The sequence below is a fragment of the Cygnus olor genome, chromosome 3, assembly GCF_009769625.2.
Source record: "Cygnus olor isolate bCygOlo1 chromosome 3, bCygOlo1.pri.v2, whole genome shotgun sequence".
NCBI classification, from domain to species: Eukaryota; Metazoa; Chordata; class Aves; order Anseriformes; family Anatidae; genus Cygnus; species Cygnus olor.
The window spans coordinates 75,695,663-75,717,438 of NC_049171.1; the positions used below are offsets into that span (position 1 = coordinate 75,695,663).

Here is a 21,776-nt window from a genome sequence, read left to right on the forward strand (position 1 = left end):
GACAAGTGACAGAAGTGCCAAGCTGAAGAACTTGTTCCTTACAAACATGAAAGGAGCAGGAAAAAAGAAGGGGGGAGGAAGAAAAATAATAAATTTAATAAAACTCCCTTCTGCTCCTGAAGGCCAGCCCTGACTTCCAGGCTTTGGTTTTCTGATGTCAAACAAAAAGGAGGACCATGAGAGGTGAATTTTCCCCAACGGAAGTTTAGAGCCAAATGAGGGCCTGCACTTGTACCTATATTGCCAATGGAGGACCGGCACCAGACAGCATTGCAGCAGGTATCGATGTATATGATATATATATTGATATATATATATATGATCTATATATATCCGAGCTACACCACAGCCATCTTCCCAGAACATTCAAGATCCTTACAGATCAGCACCAAATACTTCTCTTTTGCAATATTAAAAAAAAAATAAAAATCACACAAACACAACCAAAACAACCCCTATCACCATCTCCTTCAGCTCCCTCCTCAGAAGAAAGAATCCAGACCTGGTGCTGGCCAGAACTGGTCAACAGCCACATTAATAGGAAGGTTTGTGTTAAGTATTAGCAACATGGGACACGAAGAGGACAATCCCAAACGAGTCATGTTTCCCTCTGCATCGTACCTATTACTGCTGTAATTTTAACATAATAATGTTTCTATTTACTTCTTTGCTTGATGTGTCACGTATGCATACAACACCATACTTAACAGCACTGTTAAAACTGCTGGACAGAAATGCAGAAGGTTTTAGTGGTGAGAGTTAGTGCTACAGCACAGTAGGCGATACAGGAGTTTCTCTGCAATTTTGAGATGGAGAGGAAGATGATTGAGCATTACAAAGACTGCACCTTGTACCTGCCCCTTCACTTATACATGCATGATATGGGGCCTCTGGGAGGTGTATGTTGGCCCCAGCCACCCCTGTTTCTAAGTCTATTAAGATCAGGTAATGCTGCCTTGAGAAGGTTCCTAATAGTCCTAGCCAGTCCCACCCCAGTAGAGACTTTAGTTACCTGTTCCCCACAGCCCCTGCTCATCTGTCTTATTAATTAGATTAGAGAGACAACCCCAAGAGGGCCCAGCCACCAAGCAGGAGAACTTCGGGTCACCAGCAGAGTTACCAAGAGGCACGCACAAGCCCCAGGAAGAGGCCAGGCTGAAGGAGGAGGACACCCCATGCACGCACCAGCTCTCCCTGGTGGTCCCACTCCTCCCCAGCCCAGCCCAGGGCCCTCCCGCTCCTCCCTCCCTGCAAGAATGCAGCGCCGCATTCCTGCTTTAATGAAGTTAATATTGGTGGAATGCCAACCTGCGGGGTAAGCCTCCCTCTACGAAAACAAAGAGGCATTTCCCTCCCCAGCACTATGCGGGTTGCGGGGTTTTTCCTTACACTGGATCGCTGGTGAAACCCAGAGGTCTTTGATGCTGAAACTGGCTCTGGCTTGAAAAAGAGCTTCTCTAAAAGAGAAGGGACCCTGTGGATGTGCACAGATGGTCGCCCTTCTAGGGCAGAGCTTGTCCGACCCATGGATCCAACCAGGGCCAGATGCTCAGCAGGTACAAAGCATCCTTGCTTCGCTAGCCTTAGCTGAATGGCAGCCACCCCAGAGGCTGGCTCAGAAGCACATGTACAATCATGCAGACATCCACCAGCATCTACCAGCGCCACACCCATCACTCTTGTCTCTGGCAGTGAGCTTAAAAACATCACACCAGCTTCTCTTAAGAGGCTTGCAGCAATGCAACTTACACATTTCTCTCCAATTCAGCTTTCAAGCACCCCCAAATGAAATGGAAAATTTGTGCCATAACAATCTCTCTCCAAATTAAGCAGGCACCAGAAATGCAAAGTTCAAGTGCTCCTACTCTGCAAAATTAGCATATTTACATACTTAAGCAAATACCAGACATAAATTGTTGTAAATAAATAAAAATAAATAAAAAAATTAATGGGCCAGGTCTCCAATCAGTATAAAGTGACAGTTTCAGTAAGTTATGCAGATGTACAACAGGCATCATTCATTCACACTGCAGGGAAAACAGGAATAGAAGATTTTGACTGTAGTACGTGGTCAAATCAATTCTGAGCCACCATTACTTTAAAAGCCTTTATTTCATATTGACCAGAGCCTCTTTTTGTTGGTTTTGTTTTTAAATGAAGGCTAAGTTCCCAAGTAAGGGTGAATGCCAGTTATCTGTTGTCCTCATGGGCCTGTTTTGGGCTAGGAGCACAGAGACATTCCAGAGGAAGGTCATACAGCCATCCTACCAAGAGGGAGAGCTCAGGCCCACTTGGCAGCCAGGAATGTCCCACTAATATTTAAGTAATGTACCCATTTAATTTCTGTGTCCCTACTACCAGGAAGTGGCAGTTCTTTACTTCAGGACAAACTATTCAACCTAGAGTAAAGTTTTCTACAGGCAAGCTGTGCTTGAAGTCTATAGAAACTGGAATTTTGCTTGAGTAAAATCTAAATAAGGGTCTCATGATATGACCTTCAGTGACTTTTACTGACTTCATTTTAATAAAATCAGCTGTGACCTGGATCACCATTCATTTGCTCACAATTCTGCTTTGTTCATAACGAGGGCCTTCCAGGTTACAAAGTGAGTACTGAAGAAATTATAGATGGTCAAAGTGTGCCAGAGGAGATCATTGAATTAGTGATGTAAGGGAAAACAAATACAAAATCTAGCTGGATTAAAGGAAATCAGGCACACTTAAATGATGCATTTAGAGATTGCTTTTTTTCTTTTACACCATATATATGATGATGAAGTCGAGAAACACAATTTTAGTTCCAGGAAGTACCATGAATATACTAAAATGTATAGTTTCTCAAGCATATTGTTCTGTGCCAGCCTTTATGTACGTAGCGTACAGACCGAAGTCGAGAGGGTTGCTCTCAAAATAACACACGTGCTTATATACATTGTTTGAAGTTGAACTACAAATGGAAAATAGCCTCTCTGAAACACCCTTCCCCGTCCCACCCTGAAACTTGTATCCTTCTTACCTGGTGGCAATTAAGTGTTAGCACGTTCCTGTTGTAGTGTTTGCTATAGACCTCCCCCAAATATTAAGGTCATAAGCAGTAAACTGAACGTTAATTAAATGACTTGAAATCAGGAATGCACTATTTTGGAGTAAGGTTCTCTGATGTAAGAAGCACTGCACATCTTCTCTTATTTATCTCTTGTTTGAACTAAACAAGGTATTTTTTACAAAGCATATAAAGCAGGGAATTCACAGAACACTTCGGAAATTGTTCTAAAGGCTAAACAATACTGCTGTTAAGTGTTTTATTTCTAGTTTTAATTGTCTAGCTTTGCTTAACAGCTTCTTGATCTTATTATATCTTTATCTACTAAAATGAAGAGTACTTTATTACCAAACAACCCATTCCTATATGTAGAAATCAAAACTCTAAATTAAGTTCATATATAGTTCCTTGAAGGCAAAAATAAAATCACATCAACATGTGAAACCCAGCAAAGTTTTAACACCCTACTGTGGAGATATCCAAACCCGCCTGGATGTGATCCTGTGCAATGTGCTCTACGTGACCCTCCTTGTTATGGGGTTGGACTAGATGATCTTCAGACGTCCCCTCCAACCTCAACCCTCCTGTGATTCTCTGATTAAGTCCCTTGGTTGAATCAAGCACATTTTAATATTATAAATATTTAGACCGTCCGGGAGATTAGGATTCAAATAAAATCTGAATTAGTGCAAAGCTGAGCTTCCACAGAGAAGGCATTTCCTGCCTTAAAGGAAGGTGGGAGGGGAACAGTCCTTGGCTATAGCACTTAATTTCCCCCAGATGCTGCAAGAAGCCTCATGGCAACTCCATTGCTCCCTTGAAAGGGAGCAGATAGAGGGATGATGGGGAGAGCTGGTAGTGGGAAAGATGGTTAGAAAAGAGCTGAGGTAAACAAACAAAAAAACCAAACACACACACGCGAAGCAAAAAGACCTCTCAGCACACGCCACAGATCTCACGTAACCTGTTAACTTCCCTGAATACCAGAATGTGGATTTTTTAATTATTTTTTTTTTTATTAAACAAAAGAGGTCCACATACTCCTTTTGAGAGGAAAGCTCTGCAAGCTTTCAAGTTCTGGTGGCCTGGGAACGTCAACGCTCGTACGGCATCTGCTCTGACCACCTTTGCAGAACTTCTCAATGCTCCTGTCATCTTTCAAGCCAACAGGAAGAAACCTTGTCCACTCTTCAATGCCTGGTCGATTAGCAGAAGAACTTGGTTTGGATGACCTTGCATTTCTGGCTTTAGCTGGCAAGTACACGGACACCAAGAGAAGAAGGGAAGAGTCACAACAGAGGCTGGGAACAAAGCAAGGGAGGTAGCTGCGGTCGCTTACCTGAGACATACAGAAGAATAAGAGGAGGCATTATCAAGAAGTCCAGGATAGTGTGGCTGTTAAGAACTGCTGAGATCTGAAGACTGAGACAGTGGCCCAGTCATTCCTGACAAAGGGCAAGTTCTGCAGGAATTTTATGTTGACATCTTACAACTAGCAACAAAGCATGTCCAGGCAACGCTCTCTGGACTTTTGGCAGCATCACAGGTGAGTCTAGTGCACAAGAAGAGCTGCAGAACCATTCCCAGCACTCCTCACCCAGGAACAAACAAGCCACTTGCAATCCTCAGACAGGAGAGCACCGTGCTGGATGAGGTATCGATGGATGAAGGAGATATAACTGCCACCAGCCGTAGGCAAGAGAATGCTTTCCCAGGAAAAGACTATGGAAGCACTTCCAGGGAGCATTATATAAATTTTTGAAGACCTGAACACCTACATTTCCCCCTAGGTGGCATGTTTCTGCACACATTTACAAGCAACTCTTGTTTTAGGTATTGAAGTAATCATTATCAGCTGTATCTTATTCAGTTATGGAATAGAACAATTCATAAAGGAAATACAACTATCCCAGCAGGTATTTGAGGGAAGAGTGGCAGAAGCAGGGATAGTGGGGAAGGACTGGGCTGCAGAAATCATTTGAGAGTACTTTGGAGAACTTCTGCTGTCATCTGCCTTCTTAAGAGGCATCTTGGTATACCAGATACCCACATAATATAACACAACAGCAGATTTTGTCAATGAACTTCATTACTGGAGGATACACAGAAGCAGAAGAGCTAACTGGAGTCAGAGAAGTCCTGATAGCGTTAACCACCAAGCTCCTTGCTAAGCACACAAGCAGCGAGGACTGCGAGGCATGCCTCCCCGGGTCTGGCAAAGTCAGAGCTGTAATAACTGAAGGATGATCCTTGAGGCAAGGGAGCTGAAGCAAAGGGATTTGGTTTTGTTTGAAGCCAGCCTGACAAACTGGTACGAGCACAGTGATAGACACAGCGGCAAGGTGCAGGAGTTGAGTGCTTGCTCCTTCCCAGTCGAAGACTTCTATCTGCTTGGGTCAAGCAAGGTCTGCTCCTAAGAGAAGCCCAAGATTTAGGATTGCAGGGATTCAGGTTATAACAACAAAGGAGACCCTGGCTGTTCTTCGTCTGCTGACAATCAGTTTTGTTTCGGAAGATTGAATTGTGGTGCTGCAAACACCTTCTGATAACAGGAGGGAAAATTCCTGCAGGGCAACGAGATAAGATTGACCCTGCAGGAGGAGCTGCAATACAAGACCCAGCTGCTGAAGCCTATGGAGCCAGCACGAACCCTGAATGGACTGCAGGGTCTTTCACTGAGCAAAATACCAAAAAAAAGCAGCAGAACACAAGGTATAGCCTGCTTGATGATCTGTGGCAAAACTAGAAGAGCAACATGTCCCAAGCTTCATGCCGGTGTGGCTTCCCAGTAACACATGCTCATGAACGTAATTTTCAGAGGAATAAAAACTCTTCTTACAAATGGAAGTGTTTTTCTCCCCTTTACAGTTCGCTGAATTGCTTTTCATCTTGAGAATAAAAAAGAAGCACAAGGGCAAAAGAAGTGAAAAACCCCGTCCCTCACTATTACTGTTGCCTTAAATCCTGAAGCTTGCCCTCAGGATTTGTAACAGTCACAAGCGAAGGAGAGCCTCCCCTTCGTATCCTTTAAGCAAGGAATGCTGGAAGACATGCTCCAAGACCTAGAGTTTAGATCTCACAGTACTTATGGCTTGCAGTTTTCACAGTGCTTAGCGGTGCTATTTTCGTTTTTGCCACACTTGGGGATTAAACTTCTGTTTATGATTTAGGAGGTCAACCTCTCCCCTCACACGCATACTACAGGCCCAACCGAGCATTAGCGTATCCGTACAACATCTACAGGTCAAATGGGCTCCTAATCCAGATAATCCACAACGGGTGATTGGTTACAGTTCTGGAGAAATCCCTTAATTTTCATTCTCTTGCCACTGCTGACAGTCAGGGTTTTGTTGACAAATTAGCAGCAAGGGAAGAGATGCAGGTGGATTAGAATACCTTGTTCTGCATGCGGCAGTATCAGGCTGCCAAAAATAGACACTAGGAAGGTGTGAAACGTGCCCTTATTAAAACAGGGCAGTAGTTTCTTTAAAATGGCATTTTAGAGCTGCACTGGCAGCAGCAGAGATTGTCACCAGTCTGTTGGTCAGAAGGGGGCGGGGGGGGGGGGGGGGGGGTGGAAATCAAGTTGGGGAAAGGAAAACAAAAGAGTTCCTTTGCTACAGCTCTAAGTAATAAGCCTGGAGCTACTTAAATAAGTGATTTAAAAAAAAAAAACAAAACACCCCTCTCCCACAAGACTCCAGTCAGCCGGTTACTAGACTTCCGTGGACTGACGGCAGGTAACAGAGGTGAGCAGTAGCAAACAGACCACGGTTGCTCCCTCTCTCAACAGTGGGCTGCAGCTTTCCAGGTGGCTGTGGCCATTCAGACTGAGAAACTCACTGCTGATACTTCTCTCCCTCCTGCTGTCTGGCCCCAAAAAGCCAGACAACAGTTTTTTAAACAAAGGAACAAACAAACAATTCTACTCCTCATCCAAAATCTTGACACCTGTTGGGGTGGAGGAGATGCCAGGGTTAGCACACAGAGCCTTCAATCAAACAGCTTTACTAACTGAACTACATCAAACAGGAGTGAGGAATAGACAAGAAAACAAAAAGGGAGAGGTCAGTTCAGGCTATAGGGCTCCTGTAACCCTTTCCCTTGTCATTTTGCTAAGAGCATTGGGAAGAATTAGCTCCCCTAAAAAGGAAGGTGTTTTTCAGAAGCAAGAAAGATTGTCTATGTTTAAAGCTATAGGCAATATTCTCTTGAGTGCTACACAGGGCTGCCTGGAAGGCAGGGGGACTCACAGGAACACAGTCGGTTTGTGAAAAAAAGGCTAAGAGCATTCAGGTCTTCCTTACTGGAAGAGGAATAAAAATTGCACTGGTTTAAATCCACAGATAAATTTGTCACCTACTGGTTTAGTTATGTAGATGGAGTCTCTTGGAGACTCTCCAAACCTTATGGAGATAAACAGCTTAATCCTATCTTAGCTTCAGTGCTATGCTCAGAAAAAAGTTTTTAGAGAAAGAACAAAGGAAAACGAGAGAAGTAAACTCAAAAAAGTTTTCTCCCATGTACTCATAAGCAGGCAAAAGAAACCTCATTTAGAAGGACTCAAAGAGTTATTCCCATTTCACTGATAGCATCTAGAGATGCAGTAGTAAATACTGAAACACTTGAGAAAAAATTTGGGGGGAAGAGAAGTCCATTCCATGAAGGCCGTTCACATTTTGGAAATGTGGGAAGTCAGAATAAGGAGGACAACAGACCCATTACTATTTTCTAGGATGTCTGCGGGTGGGGAGGAGCTGATAAACACACCAGTCTTGAAATGTAATACCTCCTATCGGTTTGCTCCTTTATGGCTTCATCTTACACCATCCCCTGGTCAATACAAGACATAGGACCAAGCAGACTGGACTTCAACTCATGGACTAACACATTTCACATTTACCACATGATATTTCAAAACCACAATCCCTCCCCTCCATGCAGTCAGTATCCTCAAACCATTCAAGTTTCCTCCCCCTATTCTTTGCACATTCTTTGCATGTGGCTTCAGGAGAGAAGTAACACTTTCAGCCCCAAAGTCCCTTTAAAATTCACCTCCTGCTCAACTACTGACAGTTTTGAATTCAAACAGTGACAAACATGCTGGCTAGCAACTTAGCTACAGGAGAGAAAGAAAACCCCACAAAGAGGTAGCACAGAAGAACAAAGGAGGAGAACAAAAGGACCCCCTTCTCCCAATTTGTCTGCCCGCATACCAAAGATCAAAAGAGTGCCGAGAAGCCTGCCCGTAATCTACATACTTTGTGACCTTATTACAATCGAATTCCCCGCAGGCACGGCCAGTGTGTGTATATGCACACACTGTAAATACACACAAGCGGGCCCTGTGGAAGTTTGCCAAGTCATTTGCTCTGTGCATTGAGTTTGCTTACTTTTAACAATGCTGAGGCCAAAGAAGTGAGGCTCTTTAATCTTCACTAAATCACAAACTTGCTGAAAGAGCTCCTGTCCAGTGGCTTTGACCTGAAAGAAATAACCAATCCAGCGTTACAGATGGCTCACACACCTGGATGGACCAATTCTCCTTCCTTACATTGGCCAACAAGTTTTTGGGTACCATAGCAAAAGAACCCCCACAGAACAAGATTTGTTTTCAGTATTATTTTTATCACAAGATAATTACCAACGTGTTATTCTCATTCCTTTATACTGCAAAGCGGATCAGCCCTGTAAGACATGAATTAAAGTCTCCTATTTATTAGCAGTTTTGTATAAGGAGACCTTGGACCACTTCTGAGGCACCAGTTTTGTGCAGTTATCTACCAGGCAGCTTGCAGGTGCTCTCACAGAAAGCATGTTTCTAATCAGAGAAATGAAAACACTGCTCTCTTGTAGAAATATTTTTTCAGCGGTTAAGAGAAACAAAAAAACTTTCATTCAGGAGAACTAAAAACAAAAACACATAGACAAACCCAAAACTACATTTCTACATTGAGCAGAAATACCTTGTGGGGTACCAATGCGGTTGCTCTGTACCCCACCCAGAACGTCCCCTGCTGCCTTCTGGTCACACAGCAATTAACATCTTCATTTGCAGAAGCTGTCACCAGTAAAGACCCGTGGCTCTACGGCACAGCTACTGAATGCCCCTTCCTATCAGGGCTGCTGGGAGCACAAGCTCCCGCAGCAGGGAGGTGATGCAGGCTACCTGCATGCACAGACCTGGCTGTGTGCAGCCACTGGAAAACTCCCCCGTTGCGTGTCCTCCCACCTCCAGCCTCGTTTCCCCTTGCCCCATCGTATCACTTCAGGAGCGCAGCCCAGACTAACAAAATCCCCCAAAATCTCCAACCCTCAGAGGCGTGGGGGAAGAAGTTTTGCTGCAGAGCAGCTGCAGAGAGCAAACCAGCGCAGAGGCAGACAACATGAGTGCAGCCCAGGCTGCAGCAGGGTGAGCCATGACCTCTGAGTTTTGCTGTGCTGCTGCTGGACAATGCTGAGCAGCAGGAGCTGCCTTCCTCAGGTGGGAAGGTACCTTCACAGCAGCAAAGAAAACGGCAGAATTTGATTTCTCAACTTGCCTGAAATGTAATCACCAGCACTGCCACCATAATTCTTCAAGCCCTTTTAAGGCTGGCAGGCCATGCTCCCCACAAACAGGCTGCGCTCTCCTCCCTGCCCCAGGACGTACCATGTCACTAAATACGGACAATGGGAAACTGGAGGTCATTTAAGTACTGTTTTTTTCCTACTTCTTCTTGATGATGCATCACCAGCCACTCACTATTGCTTTACCCAGAGCTTTGAAACCTGCACGTGTGCGCCCAACATGTGCTCTGGGAGGGGAGGTGATAACGCACAATTCTGTAAGACCCAAAACCGTAAGGGTACAGTCTCACACCTAGAAGCAGCATTTGCTCAGCTGCCAACAACACGCAGATGTACCTGGCACAGAGATGTACCTCCTTTCTTAAAAAGGCAAGCTCTCTGCATGCTCTCCTGTCTGGGAAGGGCCAAGAGGTGAGCTACCTGTAGCCAGAATGACTGCGTGCATACAGCAGTCACCAGCAGCGCAGGACTATGTAAGTCTGTATGAACAGCTGTGTTTTGTAAGTGACATGCCTTCACACCTAAGGGAAGGCAGGGAAGAAAAACCTGCTGTAAAATACTCAGTTCTGTGAGACGAACACTGGAACATTTTGTGACACGCATCTCAAGAGCAGCATTTTAATCAGGTTTCTTGCACAGCAGGTATGTGAGCTACCACCTCATCCATTCTCCTTTTGGCACTTTCCTTCTGTATCCAGTTTTACTCCCAATCTTCAGAGCTATGCAATACTGATTACACTTGCAGTCTCGGTTCCCTCCTCCTGCATTCCCCTCTACTCAAAACAACCAACATTTCCCTTTGCATTTTTCGTTTTTGCAATTCTTTGGCCTTTCCTCCCTTTGCATGTGGTTTGTGTGCCAAGCTCCATCCCAAACACGCTGTGAATCACTCCTTCCCCTGACAGGCCTGATACTCAGCTTTGCTCCATGTCAGACTCAGAGCTTCTTTACACATGAAATTTAGTCCAAAGTAAAGATGTGTATGAGGTTACGTGTGCTACTCCAGAGTTATTCTGCATGCAAGTATTCATACATGTTGGTTACCCACCTCTATTTTCTTCACCTATATACTGTAAAACACCATCTCTGCTGCTCACAAAACAACTGGAATATTTCAGACCTATGCCTGCCACCCCCAGCACACTGACCACGCCAGACTTCCTCTCCTCCCAAGTTTCTACTCATACTCCCATCTCTCCTCCGCCAGCTAGGCAAGAGGCAATGTCTGCTGTGGGTGCTTCGGAGCTGCCTCAGCACTGGTGGGGCAGCTGCTTGCCCTGCTCCTCTCATGACGCATTTTGACCCCTGCTATTCTAGGTCTCTGTCCTTAATTCAGCTGTTACCAGTGAAGAAGAGTTTGAGAAGTGTTATTGAAGCAGTCACAAAAGCTAGTTAATATTAATCAGTGGGTTCTAAACTATCAAAGAGAAGACAGAACACTGAGAAAGAAAATTGAACAAACTGGATATTGCTCCAGTTATCTTAACTGATAAACAATATTTAGAAAACAGTGTTCCTCCCCACCATCCCCTCAAGTTGGCCTATACAACCAGCACAGTGGACACTAAAATTAAGACACATCTAATGGTGGGGGAACAGACTAAAATGTCTCCTACTCTTCTCCCTTCAATGTCAGTTGGTATCTGTGGAGAGCATAAAATGAATCCATTTTAAAGAACGGGCTTCTATCTACATGCAACCACATAAAACACATATAGGAAAACTCTTATCTGGAAGGATGGAATTTATATGAGAGGGGGAGAAAGGAATTATGTGCATAAACCCTTTTCTTATCAGGGAAAGGATCTATAATTTATTCTGCTGGTAAGATAACGATTCCTACCTACCTCACTGAGCTGCAAGCTGATTTAATATTTGCATTCCACACTGAGGAGGTTAAAAGGCTTTGGAAATCCTAAGTAGTGGCATTATTATTCTAATAAATGCACAGACTATCATCTGTGGTTGTGCTAATTAAATTTTGGTTCTACTAATATTACTAGAAAATTGCCTTGATGTTCCTTTAAAAAGACCTTACCAGCTGTGAAATCTTTATTTTTGTTGTTGTTGTGAAGGGGCGTAGCGGTAAAAACCGAAGCCAAATGAAAAGCTGGATTTGGTGACTTGCCCAGTTGTAAGAGGTTGTGTTTCACTCTCTATGCAACTAGGACACAACTGTGTTTTGAGGACTCATGTTTTGACCCAGACAGCTATTCTCTTTCACACCCAGGTATCTCCACATACGTATTTTCACAACTTTATAGTCGCTGAAGCAAGAAGCAGCAGAAATGATGAAGGAAAACATCTTTAAAAGGTCTATTGATGGATGTGGTGCCACAGATACCTCCACAGAAAGGGGAGCAATACTCAAGGACCCTTAGCTCTCTGCAGGGACTGCAGGAGGGCAGGTGGGAACAGGGACATTGCACCTTCTCTCCATTCCCACGGAGCCCAATGCAAAAGAACATTTCTTAAGCTTATTAAGCTGCTGCAGCCTGGGGCACTTCACAGTCACATTTTAAATATAGGGTATAGTTATAGCCGCCTGCCCAGGTGAGCATGAACAGCAAGCTCTTGCAGGAGGCAGAAACTGGGGACAAGACCTCTTGACTAGCCATGCCCCTGCTGCAGCTGGACAATGGCCCCAAGATCCTGGAGCCTGGGCAACCCTACAGCTATCATGTCCCCTTATGGGCCAGATGTGCAATGTGGCACTTAAAGTGCCTGCCAGGGACACATATTGGGGCCAGAACTGGGGGAATGAGACCAGAAAGAGTTCAGGGCATCTACAGTGCAGCTACTGCTCATCTCATGCCAAGCCAAACCAAACGGCAATAGCATCAGCCCTGGTCACATGCTGCTCTTCTGCATGCAGGTCTGCACCACAACAGAGGCAGGGCAGGCTCTGCTATCTCCCATCTTCAGCCTTGCTGATAAAGGCTATAAAAAGGTGAGATTTAGGGTCAGTCTCTACAGACCTTTACCCCTGTCCTGCACACCTGCCTGCAATAACAATTAAATCATCGTTTTGTGGCTTGCATAAAAGCCAACAGATTGCTGTCATCTTTGAGGCAGTAGGTGGGCTGGATTTGAACTGATGACATAGAAGCAAAGAGCCACAGGTTTTGTTGTTAAAGACCTGTTCTGTCCAGCCCTTGTGGCTGTTTCTGTTAGCGATGCCGCTTTTAGGCACAGCAGCAGGAAAATTCCTACGTGGATTTTGAAGATTAGCACGCATGCTTTCAGAAACCTTTTTTCAAGTCAAGTGCTTAAAACAGTGGCTCGCCTCACCTGTCTTCTTCTCCCCTCCCCATCCCAGGGGAAAACAAACACAAAACACAGCGAAAACCTCAGCAGCCCACACGCGAGCGCCTGCACACGCTGGGCTCCGTCACCTGAGCACGAAGCGTGTCTGCCGGCTGGGTTTCCGATAGGGGAAGGAGCAGCCGGCGTTACACAGGGAGGCTGCGAGCCCGGCGGTGAGCACGGGGCCGTGCAGGGCAGCCAGCCGGCCCGGCTCCTCCCGCACACACGCGCTCATGCATTCGAAGCGACGATCAAAGAAACGAAAGCGGCTTACCTGTGGTTTTTGTGTGTACAAGTACTTAAAGGAGGGGGGAAAAAAAAGAACCTTGGTGGCTGTTGACACTGCCGTAGAGTCTTTGAAAGACACCAACAGGCTAGCAAAGCCAGAAACAGCTGAAAGGCCAGAGCAAATGGTGTATATTAGGTGTGCTTGCTAAGTCATCAGGGCGTTTCAGGTTCAATTTTAAAAACCCCAGATTATCATTTATGGCAAAAACACTTGGTGAGAGCTAAAAAAAGAATAACAGCAGAAAGAGCAGAGGGGATCCCCCACCTCAGAAGTTTTAAGTAACCCCATTCTTTCGCAGCCACTCAAATAAAAAATGGAGTGCAGATTATATCAAACTAGCTAATAGCCTTTGGGTCAGCAGACCAGCACCAGCAGGCTTCGGAGGAACAAGACAAGCTGACACAACCAGCCCCAGCCTGAAGCGAGGCCTCCCGGCACCCCTCGAGAGCCACTCACCCCCACGGTCAGGCTGAGCTGCTCCCGGTCGGGCAGGAAGACGCAGACGCTGCGGCCCTCGGGCTGCATCCTGCCGGCCAGCAGCGCCCTGCTCATGGCGGGCAGCTCGCGGTGGCTCCTCTCCTCCTCGGATGGCCGTCAGGCTCCCTTCATCCCACGCACCTGCCGGGAAGGTGAAAGCGTCAGCTCCATGCTGCCCGAGGACCCTGAGGCTGCAGGCACAGGGTGCTCGCCACAGACCCTGCCGGCGCAGCTCAGTCCCATTGCTGGCCGCAGGCAGTTGTGTTGTGTTGGGAGGCCAAACCCTGGTGGCACCTGCTGCATGTCCCCACCTCCCGGCTCACCCACTTTACAAGGCCACCGCTGACGTTTCTAATGGCGCTGCGGAGCAAAACGGGCTGAGCCAACCTTCACATAGCCTGGGAGTCACACAGGGGACCATAAAGCAATCAGGTCTCCTCAGAATAACAAACCCGAAACGAGATGGAGACGTACAGAAGCAATAAAACAGATGACACCACAAGCTGCTGCCCGAAAAAGCCCATGAGGGAGAGGGAGCACCACCTTCGTCAGCTGGGAGAACGCCTCCTCGCTGTCACCAAAAGAGGAGGTTTCGGAAAGCTGTCAGCACAGAGGACTTCATCTGAACCATCCTCCCCTCTCCCCAGCCCTGCTCCCTGGGACACCGCTGCCCTCGTACCTGAGCTCATCAACTCCCAGGGCTGAACTGCTGCTTCACAGCCTTTGCTTCCTTCCCACAGCCGAGCCCAAGCGGCACAGCTTGGTGATCTTCAGTTTCAGACAAAAACGCAGCAGCCGGGGAGCTGCACAAGCACCTTAGAGCTGAAGCTACGATAATCACAGAAATACGAGAGGGCAATTCAGCTCGCAACCAGAAGCGCAGCAGCCAACATCTCCTCCCTGTTAGGCGAGGTTAGGTGGAGTTCCCCCCAGCTACCTGTTGCCACCTTTCTGCCGGCGGTCGCTGCACAGCCAGCTTAAACATTACAGGTTTTCTGTTTTGTTTTTAAATCAAATGCAAGGCCTGTAAGAGACCTTCTGCAAGTGTAAAAGCTGCTCCATGCACCTGTTTCCTTGAGCTGACATATACAATGCTTCTTAACAAAGCCATTTTTTTTAATAAGTTCTTTCTGTCTCGTAGGAGAGGTTCTATATAAGCATACAAAAATTACATTTACTGTATTAACAAAATGAGGGGGAGTTATTAAAGGATCATATTATTATTATTACTTATCATCAAAATTAAACAGGAAATAATTTTTTAAAAAAGATTGCTCTAAATTATAAGCACGCAAGAAAGAAACATTTGACTTTGTGGATGGGGACAGGTAAAAGCTTCCAGTCAATGAAATATTAAGAGAAAAATCTCTCATTTATCTTCTCTTACTGATATGATTGTACCGATGAGCTCTCCTGCGTTTCAGGCTACACACTATTAACAGCTGTATATAAATAACAGACGTCTGCAGAATGACTTGAGCATGACAGGTCACTGTTATTATTGTCAGCTGATGTCATATGCTCCATAAACTTTATGGATAGCATAAAGATGTCAGAGTATGAGCTCAGGCTTTCCAGCAAAAGGAGGTTTGTTATAATTGTCAAGCCACTGCACTGTGGCACACGTTCTCACTCGCAAGGAGAGAACGCACCCAACAAAGACATTTGTGCAGCCTGTAACAAAAATCAGAAAAATTAAAAGTAACCGTAATTAACACACACAGATATTTTGCTGTGGATAACTCAGGAAACTGAATCCCATTTCCTCACAGCCTCTAATAAAGAAGGCTTCAGGAAAGCTTTTCCTATAGCCTTGCACTTGCTTTGTCCACTTGATTTTTTACAGTAACAACTGTAGCTCATGGGAGAAGGGATGTAAGAAAGGATAGGGAGAAGGTGTTTTTCTTTTCATGTTTTAAAACAAATGAGCTCATCAACCCCTCAACAGCAGGTAAGACGTTAAAGAAGCAATGTCCTTAATCTGAAGGGGGAGGTCAAACACAAGCCTAAATCAGCTTTCTCTTCAGAGGTATGCCAGAATGCGATAAAACATAATGAATCATTAACTCGCTAGCGCTGCATGTTTACACTTTAAAAAAAAAAAAGTTGTGAGCCAAGAATAACTGCCCAACGAAAACAAGTGGCCAGAAGGAATGCTCTTACTTAAACATCCACAATTTCAGACTGCCCATATGCCATTCTTTTGTTTACCGCAGATTCCAACCTCTTAACCTCAATTAAACCCTAAAAGCTCCGGCAAATGCACCGCAGATGAATTAATAAAAGCTGAAGTCAATCATCGGCCTCTGGGACACTCTACAGGTTTTTTTGTTGTTTGTATGATTTTGAAATAAAAACATCACTTCAGGTTTTCGCTCCTGGAGAAGTGCATTTTGAGATGTAATTGCTTGGTCAAAGGCCCTGCAGCCTATCAATGAAACAGTGAAAGACTCTATTTATTTGTATTCTTCTGGTATCAGTCAGGAGTCTTATTAGTGCCTGGAGTGACAGCCCAGTTTATTTAGCACTGTTTATTTTGATTTGATTTTACCTAAACACACATGTACCAGAGCTCTGGACAATAAGCCTCTCATTAATTTCAAGACTCCTCTGATTAAACAGCTCAAACATGGCCGTAAAAACTAATTAGGAAGAACCCTAATCTTCCCCTCCGCTCTCCGCAGCCCCACAAGCTGCCTCCCAGCACCAGAGCAGAACCCTAGCATTAGTTTGGTAGAAGCAGGAATTGCTGGAGCTAGCAGCAGCAGCAGCAAGAAATTGAGTCCTCTGGGGAAGGAAGCGATGCAGGAGCTTTCCTGCTTACTCGTTCATTTCCCCCCTTCCGGACTTCCACGGGTAGGTAAGTTTCAAACCCACCTTTCTCTGTTTTGGGGGAAAGAAAGAGTTACAAAAAGCAGCACTAGCCTCTTCTTTGTGACTTCAGGTCCCCAGGTTGAGCCTGTATGAAAGGACTAACCCGTGCACTTGGACCGATTTGTGGTTCTGCATGAACCTGTGTTACAAGTGCAGCTCCATTTTGCATCAGCCCGAAGCCAACTGTGAATTGGGTCCTAATCCTGATTTCAGCCTCCTGGACTGCCATTGCCACACTTGTAGGGGATAAAGCAAATGGATGAAAGAGCAGTGGGCTGCCAACTCAAAGCAGAACAAAATCCTCTCATCAAGAAAAAAAGCACACGTAATTCTCTGTTTCTCTCAAAAACATGCTGGAACGTAAACTGGAAACACACTTTGCAAGGCTTATTACAATAAAACATCATGGGAAAGCTGGTTTTGCTACAGCCGACAGAAAATGAATATTGAGCATCTTCCTAATGAAACTGGAGCAGACTGGCCCTACAGAGTCCTGTCAAGAACCATCCAGAAATTTTAAGACTCTTCCTAACATTTTCCAGATATTACCCAGGGATGTCTCAGGCTCGTAAGACAACAAGGCTCAGACTGCAGTTTCACAACCAGCTTAGGGAGCTCTACTCAACCCAGCCGCGCAGCAAGACAGACAGGCAGCTGCCTGGAAAGAAGCCTGCCTTTGGGCAGCAAGCCACGCTCACTCACAGATCTGGGAGATGCAACTGCAGCAGGCCTTCTGCACCTGCTAGCAACATCTGTTAGATGCAACTACAATCCTCTTGCAGGGTCAGGATGCGGGCCCAGCTCCCACCTTTGCATTTTCCAAAGCAGCAGTGGCAGATGCCTCCAAAACTGCAGGGCTGTGGAGTCCTCGCAGGTATGTCCTCACCACATACCTTTTGGGAGGGATGGGGAAGTTGCGAAGCATCGGGCTTAGATGCCAACCAACATCCTTTTTCTTTTCTTCCTGTACAAACAGCACTCTCCAACAACACTGAGCTTTAACAATAGAGAGGAAAATGCTTTGTCCTGTGTCCCCATTGCAGGATTAGACACAGCTCTTAGTTAGGCATGACTGCCCACACTCCACCTGCATGCTGTGAAGCTCCCTGCCTCAAGTTGAGCAGTACGAGTGATTGCTAGAGTATGAAGTGCACTCTTGGGTTTGTAACTCTTCTTTTTTGCGCTGCGCCTCCCACACCATAGCCAGAATGCTCGGGAAGAAGGGCTCTCCCCAAATTCCCCACTCCTAAGCTGGGACCACGCTACTATGCTACTTCGTGGGCTGCTCTAGCCCTTCTGCTCAGAGCCAGCTTTCCTACATCCTGATGCTGTGTTCTTTGGAAGCCAAGTGGCACATGTTTGGGGGCACACATCAGACCTTACTACTGCAAGTCAGTCCCCAGGGAGAGGAAGAAGGCTCAGGTGAGGACAGAGCACCAGAGGACGTGCTCCAGCAGCACGTCGAAGTGAGAAGGCTGTGCAGGCTGGACCCCGCAGGATGGCTGCCATGCTTCCTCCTGGCTGTCCCCTGGGATGAAAAAAGCAACTCAGCAGTTTACTCCCCATGAGGACAGCCCAGCATGAATCATTTGGGTTTAATCCTTCCCTGAAACCAGAACTGAATTCAGGAGTCTTTGAGAGAAACAATGAGCATTACAGCCTCCAGGCAAAAAGGACTAAGCTTTCCCATCACGTCCAAGTGTGCACCTTCCAGTTTTTGTACACAAAGGTATGCAGCCTTTTAAAATGCATTGTCTTAGCAAATATATGCAAAACTTAGCAATATACGTTTGAAACAATGTCGAAACATCTGCAGCAAGAGCAAGCACCTCCTTTTCAGCATGCCTTTTTCCTGGAAGGACGTTCTCCTGACAACATCAGAAAGAGCAATGGATCAACTGATCCTGCCTCCTCATTGATTGGCAATGTAAAAATAGCATTTACCCATCACATCTGACTGCCAATGTGAAGTTTCTTATTACGATGAATTTGTTTATTTCTGCACAGTCCATAACTGGACTCCTTTTACCAATTAAGAGTCACTTGCAGGACTTCCTCAGGCTTCATACATCAAGCACACTAATTAAAGTTTATGAGTGAGTAGCAACTAAGAGAATCAACTGGCTCATGCAAATGCGGAAGCATAGGAAAGAACCAGTGAAATACAGGACAGCACGCAAACCAGCCTCAGTGTCTGTGACACAACACGAAGGCACTGCCAAGTGAGCCCATGCAGAAGTGCAAACTTGCATGACCAAGGCAGTATCACATGAGATCTTTCCAAGATTAAGGAAAAATAATTGTTTGAACAGCCATTCAATCACAGCAAGCTCACCACCATGCAAACACAGGGGCACAACTCTTTCGAAACAGATCCTTGCAGAAAGCTCATTCACGGGCATATGCAGGCAGAGCCAGGAGTGCAGTAAAGAAAGTGTCAGGCACGGTCTGGTGCCTCAGAGCGAAGGAGAACAACAGGAGATACTTTGGGTTGCTCTCCCTGTGCACTTCTGCCAAGTAGTGAAATCTTTCTTTACTACAGACTGCTCATCCTTTGTATTGATGCGGAACAGGAGAGGGAAAGCACAGGCGGAGAGCTACGGCAAGGGCTTTATAACAAGAAGAGCAGGCTGCTTTCCCTGCTCCTGCAACTGTCAGGATGTTTAAGAAGTGCAGGGAGAGCACCAAGCAGTGAGACCTGATCTCTTTACTGGAGTCTCAGGAGAAAAGCATCTTCTATCATGCTACTTGGAAACAGGTGAGGTCTCAGGACCCAAAAGCCTATCAGCTATTTCTCTAACCAAGAGCATACTCCTTTTTCAAGTCTACTAAGGCTATAAAGGTGTTTTGTGTGTCTGTTTTTTTTTTTTCCCCCAAGCAAGTTTATTAAACACTTGCTTAACCTATTATTTAAACTCTTGTTTAATCTGTTAAACAGCTGACAGACGCTTCTGCAAGACTGCCTGTGCAGAAAGTGTTCCACCATGCTCATATTTTTACATTTGAGCAGGGTAGGGCTGAATTGAACAGACCACTCACCACCCAAGATATTTTTTTGACAGCTCTGCAAAAGAAGTTCTCACCAAGATCTTTTACCAGTTCTAGAAGTAAACAGACTGCGAACTATTTAAAAGAAGACATCATTATAACTTCACAGGCAATACCTGGAATTGCAGGGTGAATAAGAACAGACATGTTTTTAGCAATATATTATGTAAATAGCTCTTGTGAACAGGAATAGCCTTAGTACCAAGTAACAACTAGGTAAAAAGAGAGAGAGAGAGAGAGAGAGAGAGAGAAAGCCTACTTCTCCACAGGAAGGAGAAAGCCCTCTGCTCGTCTCATGGCACTGGAATCACAATCTAAACACTCAGACCAACTTCAGTCAGTTCCCCATCAGTCTGCCTCCAACTTTTTTCCCACTAAAAAGTGCAGCTGGTCCTAAATCAGTACTCCTCTCCACTCTGAGTACGTGAGATGGAGGGATTTCCAGAAAGGACAGGTAAAACTGCCTGTGGCACAGCTTGCTTCTATTACAAGTGTGAAAACACCGATCTGCCAATACCTGGACAGAATTAACACAAGCAGCGGGGTCTTTAAGAGCAGACGCGGCTTCAGAGAGCACACGCTACTGCCAAAAGTTACCTGCGGCAAATGGATGGGGAAAACCAAAGGCAGGACCCAAAAAAGAAACGGAATGAAAACGGATTTACAGAGAACAGTCCCTTTTTGTGGCGATGCTGAATTTTGCAAAAAGAGGAAAGAGAGATGGAAAAGACAAAGCAAGCGTAAGAAATGGCTTAAGGAAAAGACCTTCCTCCTGCCGTTCTCCAAGCAGCAGCTCCTCCTAGTAACAGGACTTCTTCTGCACCAAGCCCACGGCTTGTCCACGCTCAGCTACTAACCCCGCTGCCAAGAATTAGGGTACAGCAGCCCACGAAGAGCCGTAACCGGGGAGTACAGGAGGCACGCGGGTGATCTCCAGCACCCCGAGCGGGGCAAACAGCGGGGCAGCTCCGCAACCACAGGAGCTAACAGCCGCTGGGGCCACGCTGCTCACCGGCGGGGCTGGGACGGAGAGGTGCTGGAGCTTCAAAGCACCATCGGCTTTATTAGATGTATATATGCAATACAGGCGAAAGCACGTATATGCTATATAGGTAATGCGCACATATGCGATATAGGCAATAGCACATATATGCACTATAGGCAATCGCGTATATATGCAGTATAGGTAGAAGCATATATATGCAATATAGGCAAGTCTTGCCCAAACGGCACGGCACAAAGAAAACAAAACTTCTCTACCACCACAAAACGATTTAAAGCCGACAAACCCATGCCAACCCCTTCCTGTCGGCTCACTCCCTCTAGGAAACAATCGCTACCTCTACTCACCACCGCTCACACCCCAGTACCAAAACTCCCCCCCCAGCCCCGGACCCCGTTCCCCCGCCCCACCCCGGGCCCTGCAGGCCGCCCCTGTGCCCGGCGCTGTGCCCCACTCACCGCGGGACGGCACCGCCGGGAGCCGGGCAGGGCCGAGCCGGGCCGAGCCGAGCCGAGCGGCGCTGCCCCTCCGGGGAGCCCAGTTAGGGGCGGGGCTACCGCGATCGGGGGCGGGGCTGTGGGGGAGGGGGCGTGGTCATCCCGCCCCGCCCTGCTCGCCCTGGCCGTGGCGCCCACGTGGAGAGGCGGCCCGCACGCCCACCTGGCGGTTGCGTCAGGGGATTGGCGGAGAGGGGCGGGCAGTGGGCGGGACGCGGCCGCGGTGACCTCTCTGGTTGGTGGGTGGCGCTGTCAATCCGCGCGCCTCGCCGCGGGCGGTGCTGAGGCTGGGGGAGGCGTTGGGGCCGCGGCGGTTACTCCCCTCAGCGGGCGTTGAGGGGAGAGGTGGGGGAGGCGCACAGGTGGCAGCTTGCCTCTACCTCTTCCCTGCTGGATTCTAATAACGGGGCTGCACAGGGAGCTCGGGGAACGTCTCATCACCAGCCCTTTCTCTTCCCGCAGCGGCCTTCTGAGCGAAAATGCTGGTGGCTTTATTTGTTACCCCAGCAGAAGTGGGGGCGCCTCGCTTCATGGCTCAGGGACCGTGGGTCCGAGATGGACGGAGGTGGCCCAGTGACCAAGTTTACATCCCCATGCCCTGTGCTGTGGTTAAGCTGAGGCTGATACAGTCGTCCTTCCAGCGTCTTGACTGTTCTGAGGAGCCTAGTG

The 21,776-nt window shown here is 46.6% G+C and overlaps 1 protein-coding gene across 7 annotated transcripts in view; it reads right to left on the reverse strand.

Moving 5' to 3' along the window:
* Nucleotides 1-21,190, reverse strand: part of FRMD1 (FERM domain containing 1) — a 38,982-nt gene extending 17,792 nt beyond the window's left edge. Inside the window, exons 1-3 of one of the 7 annotated variants that reach the window (XM_040552631.1) lie at nucleotides 21,069-21,190; nucleotides 13,665-13,826; nucleotides 8,437-8,527 (exon numbers count right to left, since the gene is read on the reverse strand). In XM_040552631.1, the coding sequence (XP_040408565.1) occupies nucleotides 8,437-8,527; nucleotides 13,665-13,760 (187 nt within the window). In that variant the 5' untranslated portion in view covers nucleotides 13,761-13,826; nucleotides 21,069-21,190. Of the gene's footprint in view, nucleotides 1-8,436; nucleotides 8,528-13,664; nucleotides 13,827-13,904; nucleotides 13,923-14,364; nucleotides 14,611-19,866; nucleotides 20,052-20,124; nucleotides 20,184-20,372; nucleotides 20,450-21,068 lie in introns of those variants that run through there. The other 6 variants (XM_040552636.1, XM_040552634.1, XM_040552635.1 and 3 more) reach the window with 6 other exon arrangements.
* Between the last annotated feature and the right edge of the window lie 586 nt (nucleotides 21,191-21,776).